This window comes from Astatotilapia calliptera, chromosome 18 (assembly GCF_900246225.1).
Source record: "Astatotilapia calliptera chromosome 18, fAstCal1.2, whole genome shotgun sequence".
Classification (NCBI taxonomy): Eukaryota; Metazoa; Chordata; class Actinopteri; order Cichliformes; family Cichlidae; genus Astatotilapia; species Astatotilapia calliptera.
This window is the reverse complement of record NC_039319.1, coordinates 23,918,664-23,942,687: the sequence shown is the minus strand read 5'-3', so window position 1 is coordinate 23,942,687 and position 24,024 is coordinate 23,918,664. Positions and strand designations below refer to the sequence as shown.

The 24,024-nt window shown below is 42.0% G+C and overlaps 1 protein-coding gene across 2 annotated transcripts; it reads left to right on the top strand.

Moving 5' to 3' along the window:
* The first annotated feature begins 1,796 nt into the window (after positions 1 to 1,796).
* On the top strand, positions 1,797 to 24,013 carry pkn2a (protein kinase N2a). Of its 2 annotated transcripts, none has more exons than XM_026148719.1 (23): positions 1,797 to 2,141; positions 8,258 to 8,422; positions 8,600 to 8,735; positions 12,523 to 12,677; positions 15,531 to 15,660; positions 15,790 to 15,935; positions 16,094 to 16,301; positions 16,731 to 16,916; positions 17,135 to 17,244; positions 17,339 to 17,482; positions 18,599 to 18,674; positions 18,909 to 19,065; positions 19,368 to 19,494; positions 19,923 to 20,059; positions 20,321 to 20,396; positions 20,576 to 20,667; positions 20,756 to 20,932; positions 21,025 to 21,087; positions 21,171 to 21,247; positions 21,434 to 21,576; positions 21,695 to 21,802; positions 21,883 to 21,963; positions 22,052 to 24,013. In XM_026148719.1, the coding sequence occupies exons 1-23, from the start codon at positions 2,121 to 2,123 to the stop codon at positions 22,253 to 22,255; spliced, it is 2,919 nt and encodes a 972-aa protein (XP_026004504.1). In that variant the 5' UTR covers positions 1,797 to 2,120; the 3' UTR covers positions 22,256 to 24,013. The 2 variants fall into 2 exon arrangements, with proteins under 2 accessions (XP_026004504.1, XP_026004503.1); XM_026148718.1 differs by lacking the exon at positions 1,797 to 2,141 and adding an exon at positions 5,544 to 5,848.
* Positions 24,014 to 24,024: the final 11 nt, after the last annotated feature.

Here is a 24,024-nt window from a genome sequence, read left to right as displayed (position 1 = left end):
AAAAAAAAAGGCAAAAACAAGCTAACTTGAAATATATAGAGTGAATGAAAGGGTTGTTTTTCCTTTTTCTTTTTAAAATCCTGTCTGAACCATAGCCATCTCACTAAAACGTCACCATCACCTCAGTAATCTGGATAATAATCGTTTATCATGTGTTGTAACACACCCACATCTGTATTATTTGAGTGAGATAACAGAGGTGGAACTCTGGGGAGGTGCAACGCAGACATACATGTGTCTGATAATGGCAGATATCAATAAATATAAACAAACCTGCCAGCACATTAAATCGCCTCCATTTTTTTCCCCTCCCACACCATGCACTACGCCTGAGCAGTTCACAGATTGTGAATACTGATGATGTATCACTGATGTATATGAAAGGCATCACAGCATCTATTCCGCCCCCTCCTGTCCTCAGTGGGCTTTTGGAGAATGACCTTTGCAGGAATTTAAACAGGAACATCACATTTAAAAGTCTTTAGTCTCTTTTGCATGTACAATATGCTGACAGTGCTCAGTTTATGACCAACAAAACAACTAAGTACAGAGAAAAAAGTAAGTCCGGTCTCTGGGACATATGGCTGGTGATGAAGAGTGTGCCTCTGTGGGTTATGTAATGCTGCAGTAACTCTTCTCACTGAGGTGCGACATATCAGCCACTGATCTCACTTCAAAACCACAGCAACAGAGTAATGTTTAAAAGAAGTGGAAGCACAGTGGGAAAGGAGCCCCTGTACCAACTTTGTGAAAAACATGGCATCAAATTAAAAATGAGCATATCATTTTCTTTTAAATAAAATACGATTGTTAACATTTGACATATGTTTTGTGCTATTTTTATCCTTGGACATGGTTAGCAACAATACTCAGGTAGGCTGTGATGTTTAAACGATCAGCTGCTATGCAAAAAGATATCTACCACACTGTTATATCACCACAAGCAGCCTAAGCCAGTGGTATAAGGCACGATGGATCCATGCTTTCATGCAGTTTACACCATATTGTGACGCTATCATCCGAATATCGCAGCACAAATCAAGACTCATCAGATCAGGGAATGTTTTTTCAGTCTTCTACTGACCAGTTTTGATGAGCTCGCGTGACCTGTAGCCTCAGTGTTATGAACTTAGCTGACAGGAGTCCCATCTGGTGTGATCTTTTGTTGCCTTGGGCTTCAACATTGGATGTGTTGTGCATTCAGAGATACTCTTCTGCATACCTTGGTTGTAATGAGTGATTATTTGTCATCAAAAAGGGATTTTCAGCCAAAGAACTGACCGTCACTGTATATTTTCTATTTTTAAGACCATTTTGTATATGGTTGTGTGGGAAAATCCCCGCAGATCAGCAGATTTGCATGTTTCAAAGTCACGCACATCACCTTTGTTGCCCACTCTGATACTGGGTTTAAACAGGCTGTGATGACTTCATCTACATGCCTAAATATGATTATCTGATTAGATTAAAAGCAGTTGAACAGTTGTACCTATAAGAGTGGCCAGTGAGGTTAGGGTTAAATTTTAAATGTTATCTTTTTTTTAAATTGTACTTTCACTTACCTTCTCAACTTTGAATAAATATAAATAGTTGCAAGACTTTTACTTGTAAAAGCATTTTATTTAAATTGACCGGTGTTACTCCTCCACCTTTAATGTCTAATACGGCTGCTTCACATATGTAAGCCTTGATTTAATTTCTTTATTTGTGTTTGGGGAAGATTTGGGGATGTTAGCCTGAGGTGAGGCCAGCCTTTACGAAGTTTCTGATCACATGTGTGTAGTAGCTGTCCCGGCAGTGTTGCAGCTCCTCTGGGCGGACTCTTCTATTATAACCACCGCCTCTTTCTCCAGCTGCACTGGGACAGATTTATGCTTCAGCTTTTTATTTATGAGCGCCAGTCCACCCTCCTGGACTCCGCTAGGACGGTGCGAGCGCGTCAGAGAAGTGTGAAGACGGCATGGGAAACTCCGTGTACCCGAGATGACCGATGGTTTGGTCAAAATAGTGAAGTTTTTTTGTCGCCAGAGAGGGAAACTTAAAACAAGGTTTGCTTTTGGAGTCCCACCACCCCTCCCTCCGCTCTCCCTGTAGGATTTGATTCAAAGGCGAAAACCAAGATGGCCGCCGACTCCGTGCAGGTAGGAAAAGTTGACAACTGTTGCGAAAAGTGCGCAAACTTGCTCCAGAGGTGCAGTTAGAAGTTAGCTAACAATTAAAACGCTTTAAAACGAGGCTTGCTGTGAGTTAGTCGTGTGTTAGAGGACTGCAGGGCCTCTGCTAGGTCCCAGAAGGCTGCCTGGGAATTATCCATGGATTGAGGCCTGGCACACAATTGTCCAAACTAACTTTCAAACCGGGAATTTTGTGCGAAAACCGCCGTGTTATTTAATGTAAAGGATCCTGTTGTAGTAAACGAGGTTTAGCGTTTGCGTAACCGTAAAAGCTCTTAAATAGTGGCTGTTTAAAGTAAACGTACAGGTCTTAGTTAACCTGCGTTACTTTTTTGGGAAAATAAAAGTTGCCGCCGTGTGTTTAGATACTGGCAGTGTGCAGAAAATGTGGTAAAACTAGACAAAAAAGAAAAAATGTCGTCTTTGTAAAGAAAATGCTTTGAGTTTTCTTTTCCAAGCTCGTTATAAACTGGTTGAACGTATAACCAGCGACACCACAGCAGCCAGCTTAGTGCCAACTGCAACAGTAATGCTAGTTTCTGTTTTTGAAAGAGAGGCTGGAAGTCAGTGTTACGCTCTCCTTTTTTTGTTCGGTGTGAACAGTTATGACTCACTGATTAATACAGTTTCACTCGAGTGACGTCACTCCCCCCTCCTCCTCCAAGTGCATCTTTATATCAGAAACACTGTTGAGTTGTGCGACAGCTCATCCATACAGCTCGTTGTCCGATGGCACTACTTTATGCGTGACCTCCAAAACTCGTGTTCAACTTGAAAGCTGCCTCACCTCCACGGGTGCGGGAACCTAATGCTGTATTTGTCATGTATGGATGACTCAGACCGATGAGGTGTTTAATTTGTGCATCTTAAATAATACATGCCACATGATCTAGGTAGATTATACAACACAGAATCTATACTTGTTTATACTTATTATATTTAAACATTATATTGCCTGGGAGCAGCCATGTTTGAATGCTGTACATGTGTAAGGACAGACATGTATGTAAGTTAGATTAGGCTCACAGACTAATCTTACTTTGAGGACTGGTTGATTTGTGTAATTAAAAGAGTGTAACCGTAATTTGGTTTGTACCTTTTGTTTTTCTTTAGAGCTAACGAATAACAAAAAGCAAAACCTTCACCGTAATAACTAAAACTAGATGATGTATTAATACTTCAACCAGACTTTTAACAACTCCATCACAGTAAGAGAATCGTGGACATTTGGATAATAATTTCGGTCTCTGTTTCAGAACCGTTACACCGGTTAAATTATAAGAAGATTTACTTTTACTTTCTCAAAGGTTAGCAATATAATCTGGAGTGAAATCTGACACTGCACATTTATGGTCGTGTGTGGGTGATGATGAATGATAAAAACAACAGTCGGCATAATGTAACAGGAAGGCAGTGTCAAATTTGTGTGCATGAATAAATAACAGTAGGACATGTTGGTTTCTCCTGTGCTGGGGTCTTTATCCTGTTAAAAGCCACACGTAGCTTTTAATTTTATCTTTGGCATTCTGCTAAATTTAAACACCTGCTTCTGGAAATTGGAGTCGAACTCAGCAGGGTGACAGGTGCAGGAAAGTGGTTTACCTCTCATTCAGGTTTTTTGGACACCTACTGCCTGAGGAGCTCAGAAATGACCTTTAGCTGCTGTGACGTGACATGTGAGGCGTTCCCTGCTGTTTGACTTGCTGTGGGATATGTAGACTGCTTGCGAGAAGGTTGCACTTGTAAGAGCTATCTTTATTAGCTTGTGTTGCTATTTTTGGCGGCAGCACAGAGTACAGGGCTGTGGCCAGTGCTCTGCAGCCAGCTGTGGGGGTAAGATAGACCGGGTGTCGGGTTGTAGGCTGCGATTAGGCCTCGCACAGAAATGGCAAGGGCTTGGCTTTTTTAGCACAGACTTCGATAGCGGGCTCAAACTTTGCATTGTCCTTTTGTGTGAGTGGAGCTCTTGTTGTTAGACTTCTACTTCTACCTGAGGTTCAGACCAAATGTTTGCTTTTACCTCAGTTGCCTTTCATGTCCCGGAGCTCTAAAGGAGCTCATTAACAAAGGTCAACATTTGTAGGTAACCCTTGCCCTACTCATTTAAGAATATGGCACCTTTTTTGTGTGCTTTTCCTTAGACGCGCATTAAGTGGTTCCCAGCAGGACTGTTTTTGTAACATCAACTAAAATATGTATCCACAAGGTTTTCGGTACTGTTTACATTTGTTGTGAAGCCTTGGATGTTTCACAGTGCAGCCAGCAGAGCCACACTGGCAAGTTCCCTCCATTCATCATGAACTGTATGTATTGTAGCGTGAGTGGAGACATTTGCTTACAATTTCTGCTCTGCTCGTCTTTGAACTTAGTAAGTCTCGAGTTCCCGGTATGATGTCACTCCCCCTTACGGGGTGATACGTTCTAGCGTCAAAAGATGATAAGAGCAGTTAGAGGTAAAGGAGCAAGTCAGTGAGGTATTGCAGTGAGAGGAGAGCTTGGTCTTTTTCTTTTATTTGATCTCAAAATTAAAACACAGGCCCCGCGGGGTCTTCTAGCTGATTAATTTCTGCCTTATCTGATTGGCCTTTCATGGATTTCCTTGCATTGTTGAACAGTAAAATAGGCCTCTTCTGGTGTCCTCCTGCTATCGTCATTCCACATTGGGCAGATGCAGCTACAGTGCAAACAAGTTTTGCAGAGCAGCCAACTTAAGAAGAGGACTCCCCCACCCCCCTCCCAGCTGTGACCTCCATTTTACCTACGAGTCGACCAGGATATGTGCAAACTATAGTTTCCTTTAAAGACTACTTATAGAAGAGAGGCCAGGATGGGGGAAGGGAAGGAATAAGCTGATGGAAAGCCCTCATCTTACCAAGCGTGATGCGTTTTCCTTAATATTAATCTGTCAGTCATATGCCATTGACTCGATTCAGGGTTTGGTCCAGGTACATGTGGTTAGCTCCTGATGTACCTTGTGTAATGATCAATTCAGGTACATGGTGATGGTCCTAGAAATAGCTTTTAATGTGAAACAGGGGTTCAATCCTTGGAAAGGAAGTAACTGTGAAGAGAGGTGGAAAACCAGAAATGCAGCTTGGATAAAGGACAATATACCACAGTCTTGTTTGAGAATTTCTTTCTCCACCATCACTGACACACACACACACACACACACACACACACACACACACACACACACACACTGGCTGTCTATGGCAGGCACACTGCTTTCTGGTCTGCCATAGACAGCCAGCGTTGTTTTTTAACATGGGTTAATTTTAGCCACAGCCCTCTGCATGGAGTCAGATTAAGTCCCATTCTGGGCTGCTCTGACCTCACAGAGTGAGAAGCTAAGAGGGATTTGGCCATCGCTGCTCAGACGGTTTATCTTCCCTGCTGATGTCAATAGTCTGTAGGAGAAAGAAAGTGTGAAGAAGGGAAGGAAAAAAGCTGGAGAAAATCGGATCATAGTGGAGTGAATGATTGTGGCTTTGGGCAGAGCCTAGGTTGGTTACGCTCGTCTCACCTCCGTGGGAGAGGATACTATTAGCTTTATTAGACAACAGAAATCCACTGGAGTTGATGGGATGATCGTGGCTGGTCAGCAGAACGTGCGTGGACCGGTTTGTTCAATGGATCTAGAGATGGAATTGGCTGAAACCGATGAAGTTGTGGTAAGACAGAATGATCCTTTCAGCATCCTCTCATTAGCAAGTTTAAAGAGTAGTAAACCTTGAAACTGAAGATTTCTGATTAAACCTAACTACAGTTATGAGGGTGCAAATTTCGTACTGATGGGTTGAAAGCAACAAAGATTTTAACAAATCATTCTTTGTTTTCTTGAATAGAGTAAGTTAATGTCCTTCTGCTTACAGCCCAGGGGCTTTCAGGACGAGGCAGTGAGTTTCTCTCATGTTGAATCTGTTGTTTATTATTATTATTATTATTTTTTATTTATTTTTTTTTCCCCCAAAAAATCATTCTTGGAATAATAAAGCAAAGGCCTGGCTAATATTTTGTTTATTACAATTTGGCTGCTTTAATTAATGGTTAAAATGAAATGCCGGTCGTTCATTGTTGCCATGGAGCACAATTAAAAGGTCATGCTGACAACTTCATATTTAAAATCAGGAGATATTTTTCAAGCCAAATAACTTTTGCTTGAATGACTTTATAATAAAATGTAATATGCTGATAATCAGACCTTAGATGCTCACATACTAGTGGATCATTATGCTGTACTATGACCTTCTAGAGCAGAAGTGTTCAGGAAGCGACTTCTAATCCCTCTTTAGTTAAGGTGATGGTTTTAAGGATGCAGGTCATTGGTGACTGACAGCAGCAGGGAAAACAACACGCACAGCGGCTAGCTCAAGTTCAAAACACACCACTATGCTGGGGTGATGCCAGAACACCGTGAATGGGCTGCCTGCGCCGAATTTCTGAACCCCGTGTTTTGTTAATGGATATTTTCAGTGTAGTTGATGTGACACGTTCATTTCGCATAGTAATTTTATAATGTAGAGGTGAAGGGGGGGGGGGGACCCTTTAGTGTTTGGGGGATCAGTATTGTGGTTTCTGTATTACACAAGCAAAAGATCCCCAGCTCCATCCTGGGAAAACACCCACATCCCTATGGAGTTGCTTCAGGAAAGGCATCTGGTATAAAAACTTGTCAAATCAAACATGCGGGGCTACTCGATGCGGCGGCCTCTTGTGAGTAAGAGAGCAGTTGAGAGTAGGTCTAATATAGAAAAGACTGGCAATCTCTTGGTGATGAGATCATATAAATTTATGTGTCCAGGAAAACGCCTCTTTGGGCTCCAGAGCTTTGATGGTAATCAATAAATATTAAAAGCTTCAGCAAACAGGAGGATTGCATAATTGTAATATTGTCTACGCCTGTGCTGTGATGTCTGACTGAAATAGTCAGTTAAAGAAAAAGAAACTGGCTCGTGTGCTTTCTCGCTGAACAGAGGTGAAGGGTGAAATATGCTTCACTCTGCAAGTGGACTTCTTCCAGTTCTTTTCAAGGATCTTTATTTGTTGACGTGTGCATTAAAGGCTATGAATGATTGCTATATCTAGCTACAAAATCATGAAGTTGACAAAAAAAATGAAAAATCGTAAAATTAAAAGAAGAAAACATTTGAAGTTGGGTATCAAGCATAAGATGTACTATCTTGCATCAAAAAGCCAAAAATAACAGGAAAAACACGCGGGACCTCTGACTGTACGTAGCTGTGTCATGTGACCTGCTGGCTTTACCTGGTGCATTTCCTACTGGACCTGATTTTCGTTTATTATTAAAAAGAATTCCAAGAGCTTTTGAAAGATTCTCTCTGGCTGTGCGTGTTTCTCTTGTTTGTACAGTACCTTCTAATCTCAGCACGTCTCAAACATTTCATCACTCTGAGGGGGACAGTTCTTCTGCTTTTGCTGTTAAATGCTGTTTGATGACCAACATTAAGGTGCATTACCATGATCTTCCTATGCATTAAATCTACCAGGTGTTTGTTGGCTACTTCTTATTTAAAATAAAATACAAATCCCTTCTGTCTGCTCATCAGTCATGCTTACATGTGTAGTCACCACACAAAGACCAGGAACAATTTGGATTTGGTGAATATTTGCATTCAGGGCTTCAGATTTCACATGAACTTTGCTTGTGATTGTGAGAAACTCTAACTGCTGGGCCGAAATTGTTTTTAACTCCTCCTTTGTGTTTCCATCTCGTCATGAGCGCTCATGACGAGATGGAAATCCATGCATGTTATGAAGCAACAGCTTCAGCTGTTTTGCAATTCTGCACTTTAATGCAGTGCAGATTTGTTCTCTCCTTCATAGTTTAACGTTGATAAGACCTGTTGATTAAATGCTAGTTTAAAATGCCAGTGTGCACAGTACGTGACTGACCTCTGCTTGTCCTTTCCTCCTCTTTTTTTTTTTTTTTTTTTTTTTTCCCTACCATCCCTTTACTCTTCTTCTTCTCCTCCCTTGCTGAACTACTCTTAATTACATTCCACATCTTCACCCTATCTGCTCTTTTGTTCCTCCTCCTCTTCCTCCTTCTCCTCCTCCAGGGGGATGCCCGGGGCCAACAGGTGGCAGAGCGTCTCGGTCTGGGACACAACCTGGACCTGTCGGACACCATGGTCCAACAAAAGCTGGATGAGATCAAGGAGCAGATCCGCCGTGAGATCCGTAAGGAACTAAAGATCAAAGAGGGTGCAGAGAACCTGCGAAAGGTAATGTCACAGATATAGTATAGTATCCGCTGTTTCCCTCAAAATGTCTAAATCTAAATATATTATGCAGTTTTTTTCTATCTCTCCCTTGTCTAATAACATCACATTTATGATTAAGTTAATGGAGATGCTTTTCAAGGCTTTAAGGTGGTCTCCTCTCATTTTTCCGCCTCTCAGGTCACCACAGATAAGAAGAGCCTGGCTTACGTTGACAACATGCTGAAAAAATCTAACAAGAAGGTCGAGGAGCTTCATCAGGAGCTACAAGAACTTAACGCCCACATTGTGGTAAAAGACCCCGAAGAAGTGCTAGGTAATTACACAAGCACTAAAGGAGGGCAGGGTCAGATTCAATAGATGGTACCAAAGTAGGAAGGGGTTAATATAAGTAGTCAAATAATTAATCATCAGAAAAATGTTCCCACCTAAGTTTTTGTACAGCCACTTAAGTAAATGTAATAATGCCATGCAAAGATTAGCCTTCATACAATGAATATTTTCCATGTTAAACGTCCAGGAAGTCTGTCATAACTTAATAATTACAAAAGCTGCCTACATCAGGTTTACAGGGCCGAAACTCTCATTTAAGCTTTGGTAAAAACTGTAACCAAATCAATACACCCATGTGTCACCGCCATCAGATGGACAGCGTCTTTTTAAAATCAAATACCTGACGTTAAGTTTACTTTAAGCTTCACATGCAGTTTTTCATATACACACAGTGTTTGTTTAATTGTCTTATATGACCGAAAACTCGCTGAATAATTAACAGATGAAGCACTGATGAAAATAAACTGTAGCTCCAGTCCTAATTGGCTTGTTGCAAATGACAGCACAGTCCAGGAGTCATGGTCTTGGACATTTTTATTTATTTTTTTTAAGTCTTATTATGAAGCTCTGTTTCTTTATATCTTAAAGTGTTCACATTTATTGTCGTCTTGTTTGCAGTCGTAATCGTACGCTGGCATTCTTGTTTGCAGCCAGTGTTTTTTAAAGCTAAATTCATTCTCAGCTATGAGTTTATCCAGGTCACATAAGGCAACAGGCCACTCTTCCAGTTAATGTATGTGTAGCAGTCTTATGGTTTAGCTGTAAATGCACAGCACCAAATAATTTTGTCTCTGTTGTGTCAGACGAGCACCTATGTAAACACACACAGAGCACATTCAGTGTTTGGAGGTGACTCACTCTCCAGAGGCTGACATTGTTGCATTCCACATTCCCGTGGCAGTTACAATGAGCTGTCGATTGTTCCTCTCCGAGGCTGTTGAAAGCCTGCTCCTTTGCATTTGTTGACAACAGTGGAATTTGGAGAGAGTGGACCACAGCAGCATCTGTGCATTCAGTGTGCTTTTTGTCACAGTAGCTGCCTTTTAGGGTAGCTGTTGGTGGCAAATGTCTGCGCAAATTCAGGAAGAGAAGGAATGGTATTTGTCTGCCTGTCGCCGTCACGTTGTCCCGGCTCATTTGACAATAGGAAGTTGATGAGGAGGGATTTGTGAGTGTGTGTGTGTGTGTATTTGTTTGCTGGAGGAGGGAAGGGAAGTTGTCTTAGTAAATGGTTATCTTAAGTGAAAATAAATTTAGCCTGACTCTGCGACCTATCTGGTGAATAAGGGCTTTCTTTTTAAGTGACGCGAGGCCAGTGGAATGTCGCTGGCCATCGCAAAAACGGCCAAGAGGGACTGAGCGCAGTTCAGCTCCTTAGACACGAGACAGCTTCTTGAAATATGTTCAGCTCTTGTTTCCTGAATTAGCAGGAAGGAGTTGCTCTGTCTCTCCGAGCAGCCCAGAATGTGTTTCTGTTCCAGGAGAAAGTTGAGGGGGCTCTGGTTATTCTCCGCCACTCAGCTGAGGAGGCCAGAAATGGACTGACTCGCACTCAGGCGCTTTGTGTGAGCAGCAGGGGACACCAGTCAGGTCCCTCTGTCACATATGATCTCATTCATAAAGAAAGCTAACCCCGACATCGTCTGTTATTAAGTCTCAATCTGTTTGCCTACCGCTCATCACACACAGGTTTAAGGTTCCCACTCACGATGTACTAGTTTAGACGGTGTAAGCATGTCTCATTGCCTTCTCATCAGATGCAGATGGGGTTAATCTGAGGGAGGGTTCCCCTTGTCGATTGTCCAGCAGTGACATCAGCCCTGCAGCTATCTTGTCCTACGGCCCAGCAGGGACTGGATCACTCTTGGAAGAGGCGGGGGTTGTAGTCCTTAAATTCTTGGCTCAATGCGACCTCAGCCAAACCGCACCCCCAGGCGAAGAGGAAAGCCCCAGACATGTACTAGATGACACAAGCAGCACTTCTGCATGTGTCTTTTTAAATAGATGTCCTGTGACAGTTTTGCCCCGAGCACCTCTAAAATTCTCACCTTGCTCCACAGGCTTTTCTGCAAATACTCTGCTTTTCTTGTCTAGCCCTACCTCTTCAAGTGTGTCACCATATCAAAGCGTTACCCTGGAAGGACTAGCATCCTCCCCTCCTCCACATTAACAGAAAACTCAGCAGTGAAGCGCTCTTTCAGCTTATTAAGTCTCATTAGATGAATCATTTAGACTTTTAGTTCAAAGAATAAGTTACTTCCTTTTTGCCCGTATCCCGCAGGTGCTCAAAGGAATCGTTAGAGGGTGTTTTGATGAAGCATTCGGACTGAATGAATCACAGACCTGCCTGCTGGTTATTGTTATCTGCATCTGGCTTTGTCTCAGAGTACAACGCCGTTTCTTTGCCAGTGTTATTTTGGGTCTTGACACCTTCAGTGAACTGTTGGTCTTTGGTTATGTCATGTGACATGTTTTGTGTCTTTGGATTTGGAAAACTCACTAAAAAACAGAGCTGAGCTTAAAGGCTAGAAGTTAAATACATAATGAAGAGTACCATGTTAAAGGACCTTGCAACAGATTGGAAGGGTTCATGCTTCAGATGTGGGCTCACTTAAAGAATGCTCTGACTCTTTTCTAAGACTACTAGCTTTATGAAAAAATAGCTTCTGAAACTCAACTTGCAAGTCAAGTCAGGAGAAGTCGGGCAGGTTTTTTTGCCCACCTCACCCGTGTGTGTGTGTGTGTGTGTGTGTGAGAGTGAATGTTCTGCTCTGCTTTCAGCTGCAATGATCAGCTTGGAGAGGGTTTTTTATTTTATTTTATTTATTTATTTTTTACCTGCACCTTTCAAGTTCAGACTTGACCAAAAAACACAACAAAACAGTGAACCTATCCACCAGGTCTGTGGTCCATCTCTGAGAGTAGACGACAGTGGGTTTAAGTATCTCTGTGTGTTTGCCTGTGTGCATTTATGTGTAAAAGGAAAAACAATTAAATGTCTACAGATCTATGGACAGATTATTGTTTAGTCTTTGCAGCCTGTGGGATCTGGACATGGATCATTTTTAAGAGTTGATATTCTGTTGCATGTATCTTTTTTGGGTTTACTTTGTCTTTGCATAAACAGTATAGGCACTAGTACTGGCAATCATCTGCATGTTCACACTTGTGTGTTGTTCCTTTTTTTTTTTTTTTTTTAAATGCGTACAATAGAGACGGCCGCAGGGGTTTCCCTGTGCTGTTGGAACAGCGCAGACTTCAGGAGAGAGTCAATGAGCTGAGATCAGAAATGACAGCCTTTCATATTACAACTCCTGAATACCAAAGCATTAAAGCCAAACTCAGACTGAATAGTTGTGGCTTCACATTTGAAGGATTTCCGTTCTGAGCAAAAACTTGTTTGAAAAATCCACGAAGCTTAGCTGACAATAGATTTCTTAATCCTAATGTTGTTGACTTCTGTAGTAGTTTTTGTGCTGAGTCAAGCATTGTGCTAACAAACCTCATCAAGTCATAAACAGCACACCCTTCTGAGCATGTAAAGTGTCCACTGAAGTTGCAACAGGACACGCTTTATAAGCAGTTTATCAATCCTTTTGCAGAGCTGCAGGATTGTTTAGCTTAATAAAAAATGGCGCACACATGCTCCGTTAATATTTGTAGCCTCTGCATATTTGTGCCAAATGTAACATGCTTTATGTAATGTCTACAATTGTTTCCAGATGGCCATAAGATGCTAACTTTTTTTTCTTTCCTCTTCCTTTACCCAGAATGCCCTTTAACACCAGGTACCCCTAACAGCGAAGCAAGAATGTGCACCAGCAGCAACCGACTGGCGGCCTTAAAACGGCAGGTTGACATTGAGCTAAAAGTCAAACAGGGCGCCGAGAACATGATTCAGATGTACTCCAACGGGTCCTCCAAGGTAGGCGAAGGGTTACCCGGAGATTCAGGCTTGCTCTGGTTCACGTCGGACACATTCTGATGATACTTTATTTAATGAATAGATTCACTTCTACATAGCTGACTGCTTCTTCTGTTTTAGTCTTTGTTCAGTAAAAATAACAATGCTGAGATCTGGAAGCACAATATTAGCCACAGTTATGTACAAACAATGATGTTGCTGGGTGGTAACATTATTACCTCAAACTAAACATATTATGTGTTTATACAGTCAACAGACACACTTCAAACCAGTTGGCATAGTGCCGTTTTGAGCTGTGTGGGTTCAGCCTGAACCTCATTTAAATTCAACAACTTAAAAACAAAATGTTCTGCTCCTGGCACCTTAAAGAAAGCAAGTAAGCAAAAACACCACCTGTAACTGCAGTAGGAGTGTTTTTGTCATCTCAATCCGGGTGATTTGGATGGCAAATGATTGTGATTCTTTACGGTTTAAAAAAGATGACATATCTTTACTACTTTGGAAAACGAATAAAATGCAGCGGTACAGATTCAGCGTTATAGCCGTCTTCTTGTGAGCTGTCAGCATTTCAGTAGATTGCTTTCCCACCACCACCAAGTGGCTCACTGCCATGATAACAATAGGACCAATTTTCCTGTGAAATTTGTGATTATCACTGATCTGTTAGTTTTCACATATTTGCATGTAATTGTGTATTTACTCAGAAAATGACAGCGCGAAGTGTGTCTGCCTTACCTGGACTTGAGCATGCTTCATCACAGTGATGAATGAATTTACTTAAGGGGCTCACTACTATTAATTAAGCTAGATTTGTACTTGCAGAACCAAGGATTTTTTTAAAAGTCATTATGAACAAATGATGAGGCTTGCTGGTTAATCTGAGTATCTGATTTGACCTTTTCCAAAACACTACTTAGTGTAATTTTTGTACCGCAGGTTGTCAGTTTCCAGACTCATAATCACAAGTGCTTAGACTACTTAAGGTAAAGTCTTTGCAGAGAGGTGCTGTGAGCATAATCGCATGTTAACTGGAGCCGGCTGGCCTGTTGCCATTTTGAATACCAGGCTGCTGCATGGCAGGTTTGCTTTTATAGCTTCACTGTAGGGGAGGAGGAAACGGGAGAAGGCGCTGACACATACTGTGTGTCATATGCACTGCTGTTTGTTCACAAAGCTCTGTTGGTCCTTGTGTGTCCTCGAGTCCTCAGAGTCAGGGAGGACTATAATTTAGTTGGGAGGTGAGCGTTAAGTCACGAAGACCGGTAATAACAGCCGAGAGCCTCTCGTGTTAAGCTCGGCCCTTGTATCCGTCAGTAGTAATTCAAGCCGGTGTGTAGTAGATGGTTTGGTGTAGTCTGGGGTTTCTGGATTGAATTGGAATCATTGGCAAACCCCAAAGAGGTTTTAAGCCGAGTCGAAGGAACTGTAATAACATTATTTCTAACATTTATTTTTTGTTTTTTTGGGTTTTATTTCCTTAACAAAAACAGACATGGAGCCTTTGGTTTCATGAAACATGCACACGACTCATTTTGTGTGTGTGTGTGTCTCTCAAAATCATCCTAACCTGACAGAGTGTGCGCTGCGCTAGCGTACTGCCACTCCCTGGTTTCTCTAAGGAGACACGTTTGCCTAGAGGTGTACCATGCAAAGAGTGGTGGAACTGCTGTCAGAGTGACGCTTAGACTCGAATTCACAGCTGAAGAAAGTGACACAAAAGTGTGTTGAGTTTGAAGCTTGAAAGAGCCGAGTTCTCAGGAGTGACAGTGTGTTAGAAATATAAAGGTTGTAGTGTCCGGTAGCAGGTGGAGACCAAGGACCACCTGATCTGTCCATCCAAGATGAGTGGCCCACTGCAATCGTAACTGGGAATAACTGCAAAAATGCTGGAATGTAGTGTGATGATAGGTTATTGCCTTTTTAACCAGTGTGTGGCTCTATTAATGTAATTTAGGTAAACTGTGTGAATACTTTTATTTTATTTATATTTTTTATTTGATGAGAGCTGCGTCTTTGTTCATAAACTCTGCTTGAGGCAGTTCTACATTTGTAATGAAGCAAACTGAGGTTAAGGATATTTTGAGGAATCTCAGATTTGTGTGTGAATCATGTGGTTTAACTTTGAGTTTGTGAGTACCAACTGTTTGTGAATGAGGCCCCTTGCTTTTACTGTACATAGACAATGTCATGTAATCACCACCCACCAAAAACTGAAAACTCTTCTGCTTTGAAATGATATAATTTAGCTTTTTATTGCAGGATATTGTTAATAAAACTGTTTTGGTGGAGGACACTTGAATTTCTGGTGAGTGTAGTTTGAAAACTGTAATGCAATAAGCATTAAGGGAGCTGTAAATTGATTTGCATTGTCTGGCTTGCTGGGGCGGGTGTAAGCGACCTTTCCCTGTCAGACCGACGGAGGCACCTTCCAGTTGGAACTATTCCTCTCCTGATGTCAGAGAGGAAGTGCCTGTTGAACGGAGGCCTTTCCTGCAAGCGCAGATATCAACAACCAGGATTTAAACTTAACAGGAATTTGGGGTGGAGTTTGCTTACTCCAATGTGTGTTTGCACGTAGGAAAGGTTCAGCAAACACAGCAGTGCACACATTTTTTTTTTTTCTTTGGTGAATAAGATTTTCCATGTTGTCATTTAGACTTCAAGTCCAATTAACGGCACGAACGGGTGTCTGGGCTTTTTGTGTTACATGCAACAAAACAGAAGACGTGCAGAGGGATTAGGTGCATTTAGACAAAATGTTATTGAATCCTCTGATTTGGTCATCAATGGTCTGTAGAGATAAAATACCTCCCTAATGAGCGGTGATGGTTTAGTTTCCAATTTTACTCACAGGATCGTAAGTTGCTAGCAGCCGCTCAGCAGATGCTTCAGGACAGCAAGACGAAGATTGAGTTCATCAGGATGCAGATCCTCAAGGCCAGCCAGGCCAGCGAGCTGAGCTTTGAGAACAATGATGTGATGGGTGAGCCTTCCCTTCCTTCAGAGCTTTTTTTTTTTTTTTTCTGAGGAGATTAAAACAGAAAGACAGAAACAGTGGTTATAAATCCGATGTCATCAGAGTGAATGATTTAAGTGTGACCTTGTACTCCAGAAAAGCCCATCATCAGCCCTTTAGATCTGCGGGTGGAGGAGCTGTGTCACCATGCCAAGATAGAGGCTGCGGTAGCCGAGGGAGCCAAGAATGTCATGAAACTTCTGGGCTCTGGAAAAGTCACAGAAAAGAGGGCACATTCAGAGGTAGGCTGTGTAAAACTGGACAACAAGTCAAAATCTGTCACTTTTGAGATCATGCAATCTTAGACTTGAGATGAAATGGATCTCTGGACTGCTGTAGTAAAATAATTTCCTTTCAATCTGTCTTAATTCGCTGCCTTATCCTCTTCCTTTCCTTTCAGGCCCAGGCTCGTTTCAATGAGTCCAGTCAAAAGCTTGACCTTTTGCGATATTCTTTGGAGCAACGCCTCGCTGAGTTGCCTAAAAACCATCCTCGCAGCAACAGCATCATAGAAGAGCTGTCCCTGCTGTCGTCACCAGCCCTCAGTCCCAGATCCAGTATCATCTTCCCACAGTACAGCACCGTGACCAAGCCTGCAGCACTCACAGGTAACTGGACTATTGAGCTGTTCCTAATCACTAACAGTGCAAATATGACTCTGTTTCTAAAGGTGGTCTATTGGTTTTTTGTTTGTTTCTTTACCCTTTAATTTAAAGTTGTATCCACTTTTAAGTATACTGAGCTGATCTGTGTGGACTGGTTTTTATTTTTGGTTGTAATACAGTGTGTACTTTTTGCTGTTGAATCAAAAAAAGAAGATGGATTATTAGACAATCAGATCTGGTTGGTTGGTTGGTTGATTAGTTGTTTTTTTTCCACCCTAGTTATTTGGAGGTGCACAAATTATAGTCCAGTTTAGGAGCAGACAGTAAACTGGGCTAGCTCATTATACCAGTACATGGTGTAACCTGAAGTGGGAACAAATTTGTGCAGGAGCAATTGTATAACACGTGTGTCCTGTCCTCGCTCACCTCCAGGCACATTAGATGTCAGGCTAATGGGCTGTCAGGATCTACTGGAAAATGTCCCAGGTCGTTCCAAAGCTGCATCTGTCCCGCTGCCTGGCTGGAGCCCCAGCGAGACCCGCTCGTCCTTCATCAGCCGAGCAAACCGAAACCGCGGCGTGAGCTCAAGGAACTTAACCAAGAGCGAGGAACTCTCCAGTAAGTACATCTGATCTCGTACACAAAATAATTACCGAAAGATGAACTGTGATATTGTGCTGATTCACAAACAAATGATCTGTTTACTTAAAGTGTGGGCATGACCCAGAGCAAGTCACACCTGAAACTATAATATGGGTGAAGTGAAGCAACTGCCTGTTTAATACCAACGGGGATAGAATTGGGGTTTTGTTAATAGCTCAGTGCTTTTTCCTCAGATGAGATCAGTGCAGTGTTGAAGCTGGACAACACAGTGGTAGGACAGACGAGCTGGAAACCAGTCAGCAATCAGGCATGGGACCAGAAGTTTACATTGGAGCTGGACCGGGTAACACACACATTTCCACCCTTGAACTACACCTGCGCTGTTGACTCTGTGTTTATACAGCACGGACGCTGAGTTTCACATCTTTGCGTTGCAGTCCCGGGAGCTGGAGATCGCTGTGTACTGGCGGGACTGGCGTTCACTCTGTGCTGTCAAGTTTCTGCGGCTGGAGGACTTCCTGGACAACCAACGTCATGGAATGTGTCTGTACCTGGAGCCACAGGGAATGCTGTTTGCTGAGGTATACAAACACCATTTCAGTTTAATTCCATAAAAGGGGGATAAGTAGTTGTAACTGTCGGCATATTTTAGTAATCTAAAAATTGAAAAAAGTAATTTAAGTAGTAAATTAGCTTTGAATGGTCACAATTAAACATTATCTGGTAGGACATGTATGGATAGACATACTTACTTGTACTTATAGGAAATAAAATTGGAAACATGGTGAAGTGTGTCAGTTGGTGATCTTTTTGCTTATAAAAGCTCACTTTTAAACTTGAAAAAAAATTGTAAATTATAAGAAATAAATACTCTGAGAAGACCTAGACTGGAATCTTGGTAAAGTCTGTCCACAGAAGAATATTTCAAACGTATTGTGGAGATGTCCAACTCCATGTTTTTTTTGTTTTTGTTTTTTCATCGTCTTTATTAGAGCAGTTTCATCACTGGGTTCATCCACTGTCTGAAACAAGCTCCAAAACAACAAGTTTTTAGCTTCTCTGCCTTTAAGCCAGCTTTCTTCTGATTGGTTGCCCCTTGTAAAGAGAAGGTTTAAGCAGCAGGTGGGTGGGGCTTCTGCACTCGCACTCAGTCAGCTGTTATTGAGGGTATCTCCTCGATATCAAACAGATCCAGGAGTACAAAAAACTTGCCAATAAAATGATATCTGGAGCAGCCTGAAGGTTGAGTTCTGAAATAACAACGTGCCGTAAACTATGTGTGATTGTTAAGCTTTTGTTGCAAGACGGGGTTTAAATAATCGCTCACAGATAAAAACAAACTAATGACAGTCACTTGCCTCAAACAGTGTCTGCATCAGAAGTGTAGTTTAATAGATGTTGTGTGTAAAATTACTCATGCATTAAACTTAAAATAAAATCAGAAGGTTTTACTGTTGGATGTAAGATTGTAAGATTAGATGTGGAGCTTTTTCAGTGTGATCTAATCCTGACAGAAATCTGTAAAGTGTTACGGGTGTGCATGATTTGGCACACGTTTGTGTTAGTTTCTAGTCTTGCGACAGCGTGTCCTATGCTTGTGCATAACTACAGACATGTGTATTTGCACAGGAGTAAAGAATGCACAGGAAACAGATGTTTTGTTTTGTGAAATTACTTTTTTATTTCTCTGTTTTCAGGTAACATTTTTCAACCCTGTCATAGAGAGACGACCAAAGTTGCAAAGACAAAAGAAGATTTTCTCCAAACAGCAAGGTGAGTCGCTGCTGTGAAGCCATCATGTTCTTATTTCTAAGGCAGCAGTGATGGATTCTTGGTTGACTTGCGTGTTTAAATATATTCAGTGATTCTCCAGTGTTCATACATTTACTAAGTACTGTATGTAATTTCCTCAGATCCCTTACTTATTTGGTTGCATATTCCTGATTCTCTTCTTCCATTATTCATTTTTTCCTTACAGTCTTTTTCCTGTCTTTTACTCTTTGTCAGGTAAAACTTTTCTGCGAGCCCCTCAGATGAACATCAACATCGCCACCTGGGGCCGTCTGGTTAGAAGAGCCATACCAACCGTCAGCACAAACTCCTTCAGCCCACAGGCGGCTGAGACTGGATCCAGCAGCCTGCCTGGTTCACCCACACCCAGCAGGTACACAGCCATACAGCAACCACAGACTGTATAGAAAAGATGTGTATAGCCACTGTGACATCTGCAATTTTATTTTTGATCTCTGCCTTCTTGTAGGGTGCTAAGTAATTAACTAATGCTAGAAAACTTGTTTAGCATCTGCATAGCTCCATAAAGTGTATGGCTGCATTGCAAAGATTTTTACTCGCATGTAAACATGCATTTTAATGCTGTAGTGTTTGCCATTTTACATGAGTGTCTATGGGCACAGCTGCTCGGTAAGAAGAACTTTCACCACTGCTGTACTTCTGTCCCTTACACAGCGACCCGCTGGTGACCAAGCTGGACTTCGACAAAGAGCCCACTCCAGGGCCCAAACGTTACTCCATACCCGATGACATCCGAGAACCACAAGTGCATCACAGCGTTTCTGACAAGGGGGAAGTACAGGTATGGTTTTGTTTAAGGAATTACAAGAAGTGGTGATAAGACGCATGCGAGCTGATACAATCACAGATGCAGTCATGCTGAGCTCTCTGAGAATCTCCTGTGCGTAAAAGTCCACCATGCTGGGCCTCATTCCTGTCAGCTGGAAGGAAGTGTGTTGTTGCCAAACAAGTGAAATTTAATTTAAAAAATTTAAAAAAAGGAAGGAAATATTAGATTGTTACGCACTGAGAGAAATGATTTTTGAATTATGTTTTGTTAGTTAGATTCTTTAATAGAAAACCTTTATTTCTCCAACGTTAGTTTTCATCTACAGAGAAACACTAAAGACTAAATTTAAAGTCACAACAAATAGGTGACCAGCACTGTTTTCATATTTACCCTGTGTGTCTCTTTCTGTCCTTCTGTTCTCCTGTGTTTCCTCTCCGCAGGATGCACTCGCCTCATTTGACTTCCTCAACAAGAGAATCAGCACGGTGATGAAGCCAGATATGGATGGAGTGGTGCACCATGAGTTCCAGCATCCAGACCTGGAGCTTACAGCCATTCAGAAAGACACAGAGATAAGGTAAGGAGGGTCACTGCTTGCCATGTATATGCTACTTTAAAGCTTTGAATTGGTTTCCTTCAAATAAAAACGACTTACTACTCAAAACAAATTACACTGGGTTAAACACTGCCCCCTGGCTTTGGCTCCAAGTCACTGAATTTTCATGGTGGTGTCTCTTTCCTTGTTTTGTTTTGTTTTGTTTTGCTGTAACTTTAAAGTTTAATGCAGGTTGGTTTGGAGTGAGTGAGTACACTGATGTATGCACTGGTCTCCTTCTAGGGAAGAAGAGCCGTTCCAATTCAGTCTCCAAGACTTTAAATGCGTGGCAGTCCTTGGACGGGGTCACTTTGGAAAGGTACTTTGAATAAAAAAGCTGCTGATGATTATCTTCTTGACATTTCTACTATATTAAGAATGTTTAGTCAATTTAAAAAAAAAAAAAAAAAAATGTTTGCCATAAATTTTCTGTGGACTGAATAACTTTTAGTAGACAAATCAAGCAGGAAAAAACTGAAGTGTTCATCTCCTCCACAGGTGCTTTTAGCAGAATACAAAAGCACTGGAGAGATGTTTGCCATCAAAGCTCTAAAGAAAGGAGACATTGTGGCTCGCGATGAGGTCGACAGGTACTCACTTAAAGCTCTTTCACAAACCCCCCACTGTCAGGTCACTTCGGTGTAATGTGGTGACTCAGCTTCCTCCTCTCTTTGCCAGTCTGATGTGCGAGAAGAGGATCTTTGAAACGGTCAACAGCGTCCGTCACCCGTTCCTGGTCAACCTGTTTGCGTGTTTCCAGACGCAGGAGCACGTTTGCTTTGTGATGGAGTACGCGGCTGGAGGCGACCTGATGATGCACATCCACGCTGATGTTTTCTCTGAGCCCAGGGCTGTGTGAGTGTCTTGTTAACGTGTGGGCAGGACCACAAACTCTCACAGCGGCACGTCGTCTAAATCTCCTGTGTTTTTTTTGTACCTTTTTGCAGGTTTTATGCAGCCTGCGTTGTTTTGGGATTACAGTTTTTACATGACCATAAGATTGTGTACAGGTAAGGCCTGAGAAATTTAAAGTAATACTTCAATTCAAAGTCAGGGTCCCGAAAGTTATTTTTGCTCTCATTGCAATTTTCAGAGATTTGAAGCTAGATAACCTGCTCCTGGATACAGAGGGCTATGTAAAGATTGCTGACTTTGGGCTTTGCAAAGAAGGTAAATGGATGATGATGTCAAATTGAAACTTTGAGAGTTATTGAAAGCATAACCCTGTGGTAGATTGTTCACTCCTGTGCTGTAAGATCTTCAGAGAAGCAGAGTTATGAACTTGCTCCATCAGTTGTTGGAGGTACACATGTAGATTTGTTTTGGAGTGATGGACGTGCTCTGTGCTGCCTTCAGGAATGGGTTTCAGGGATCGCACCAGCACGTTTTGTGGCACACCAGAGTTTTTAGCTCCGGAGGTGTTAACTGAAACGTCGTACACCCGCGCCGTGGACTGGTGGGGCCTGGGCGTCCTCATCTTTGAGATGCTGGTTGGAGAGGTGAGCATGTGTTTCGTCAAGATGTCAAGAATCCATCATTTATTTCTTGAATATGTTCCTTACATCAGGGTTTTTTTTTTTTGTTTTTTTTTTCCTCCTTGGCACGTCTCTCTTTCAGTCACCCTTCCCCGGTGATGATGAAGAGGAGGTATTTGACAGTATTGTCAACGATGAAGTCCGCTATCCACGGTTCCTCTCAACTGAGGCCATCTCCATCATGAGGAGGGTGTGTAGACAGACAAGAAACGGTCTCTTTGTGCTCCTGGGTGTAAACTTTAACATTATATTTTTTGTCTTTGTGCTCAGCTTTTGAGGAGGAGCCCAGAAAGACGGCTGGGAGCAGGAGAAAAGGATGCAGAGGAGGTTAAGAAACATCTCTTCTTCAGGGTAAGAGGCGCAAAGAGAAAGTTATCACTGTGGTAATCAAAGAAAAGAACGCTGTTGTTACCCACTTGCTCTCTGTCTTTATTGATAGACCATCGATTGGACCGGGCTTTTGGCCAAGAAGGTGAAGCCGCCGTTCGTCCCGACCATCCTGGGCTCCAGTGACGTCAGCAACTTCGACGATGAATTTACCTCAGAGGCTCCGATCTTAACCCCGCCCAGGGAACCCCGAGTGCTGAACTCCGAGGAGCAGAACCTGTTCTCTGACTTTGATTACATCGCTGACTGGTGTTAGCTCCGCCTGAATCTCACACACACACACACACACATACACATACACACACACACACACACACACACTGTGAACCAAGCACAGCAATGACTGTAGATCCCATTTTTTTGTTTGTTTGTTTTTTAAATCCTTAAACAAGAACAGACAAACTCTTCCCTGCCCCTCATGTTTGGGGAGGAGCTTTCGGGCAGAACTGTGTGCCATTGAGAAGAAAGTCCAGATGCCTCCTGAGGACACACACTTACTACTTCTTTTTTTTTATATCCACATGAAGAACTTTTCTTTTCTTTTTTTTTAAAGGAGAGGGGAAAAAGAATGAATTCTGTTGTTGGAGAGTGAAGCAGGCGGGATGTCCTCCTGTACAGACTGCCATCGTGTCCGTTGTCTGACCACTGAGAATGTTTTCCACATGAACTCTGAGAAAACGGCAACATCACAGTCATGCTATTTAGAGTCACTGTTTTCAATTTTTTTGATCTGTACAGATAATATTCAGTCGTATATTTTATTGTTTTGTTTTGTTTTGGTTTTTTCGTTAGTCTCGAAGCCCTCGCCGTACCTTATCTCACTGTAAAGTTCTGCAGCAATCGCATCTGAAAGTGGCGCTCATTGAATTTGAAGTGCTTAAAGCATCGTCACTGAATAGTCAACAACAACAAAACATCTTGACGACTACTACTACTACTGCTTCTTGACTTGAAAACAAGTAAGAGTATTCACTACATATTCTTTTGGGTCTAGCGGTCCAGTTTACCTCCTTTTCCTCCCAGCGTGTCCACCTGAAGCTTCCATGTCTTACACACCGCCCAAACTGGTAAATGAATTACTGTTTATTTTGAGCTGAGTTCATTAAAATGCCCTTTGGCTGGGGAAAAAAATGATGAAAAACACTAAAATTATCTTGTCTGGTGCCCTCTAGTGGCCTCGCTGCTTTTAGTGACCAGCTGTGGAGTTGATACAGTATCCAGTCGAGCATCACGATCAAACCATAACATTATATGACCGCTGGTTTTGCGCTTTGATTCCTTCATGTCCTTACAGAACAACCATGTGTTGGACTTGACTTCTTCTTTCTTTTACCTCAGTAAAGACACTAAAGCGTCTCGCCCAGTTACAGCTACCGAAACCAAACTCATCCTGTCCTCCTCGGGAGTAGCAGAGGAGCGGCTCTCTGTAGTTTAAACAATCTGACACACTGAAAGTTTACATAAAGGCAAATTTAATGAGGTGGTTTTGTGCAGAAGTCGGTGTCCTCAGCTGTTGCTTTGGAAATGAGGCTACAAAGCTCATAGTAACTTCAGGTCTCCATCCAGAAGCCATTTGAAAGCTTCCTGTTGTAGGTTACATGTTGTAGCTGACATAGGGGGCACGGCACTCTGTTAGTGTGGCTGTTCTGTATAAACTGACTCAAATGTTGCAGACCTGTTTATGAATCACTACAGGGGGAGGGCAGGGTATATTTTATATAAATATATATACATACTGTATGTATACAATTAAGCTGAAAGCACTAATTTTATCAATAGTTTTTAATTATCAATGTTTCTTAATGAAAATAGATTGTACAAAGTGTTTGTTTTTTATTCTTTTGCTTGTGCATGTTGTTGCCAGAACAGATGAACTTTATGGATGGTACACCAAGTACTCACAGCAGTTGCTCTTCATCCTCCGGTGTAAAAAAACAAAGAAAATCAAAGGCATTGTTGCAGTCATTGTTTGTTGCCCATCACGAATGCACAAATTAAACATTTGTAACAGTGACTTTGTTTCTG

Excerpts from the sequence above, each read along its gene's own strand:
- pkn2a (XM_026148718.1), top strand. The coding sequence starts at position 5,762 with ATGATCGTGGCTGGTCAGCAGAACGTGCGTGGACCGGTTTGTTCAATG. Across the intron at positions 17,483-18,598 it reads AGGGAATGCTGTTTGCTGAG|GTAACATTTTTCAACCCTGT; the intron begins GTATACAAACAC and ends CTCTGTTTTCAG. Across the intron at positions 21,248-21,433 it reads CTTTGGGCTTTGCAAAGAAG|GAATGGGTTTCAGGGATCGC; the intron begins GTAAATGGATGA and ends TGCTGCCTTCAG.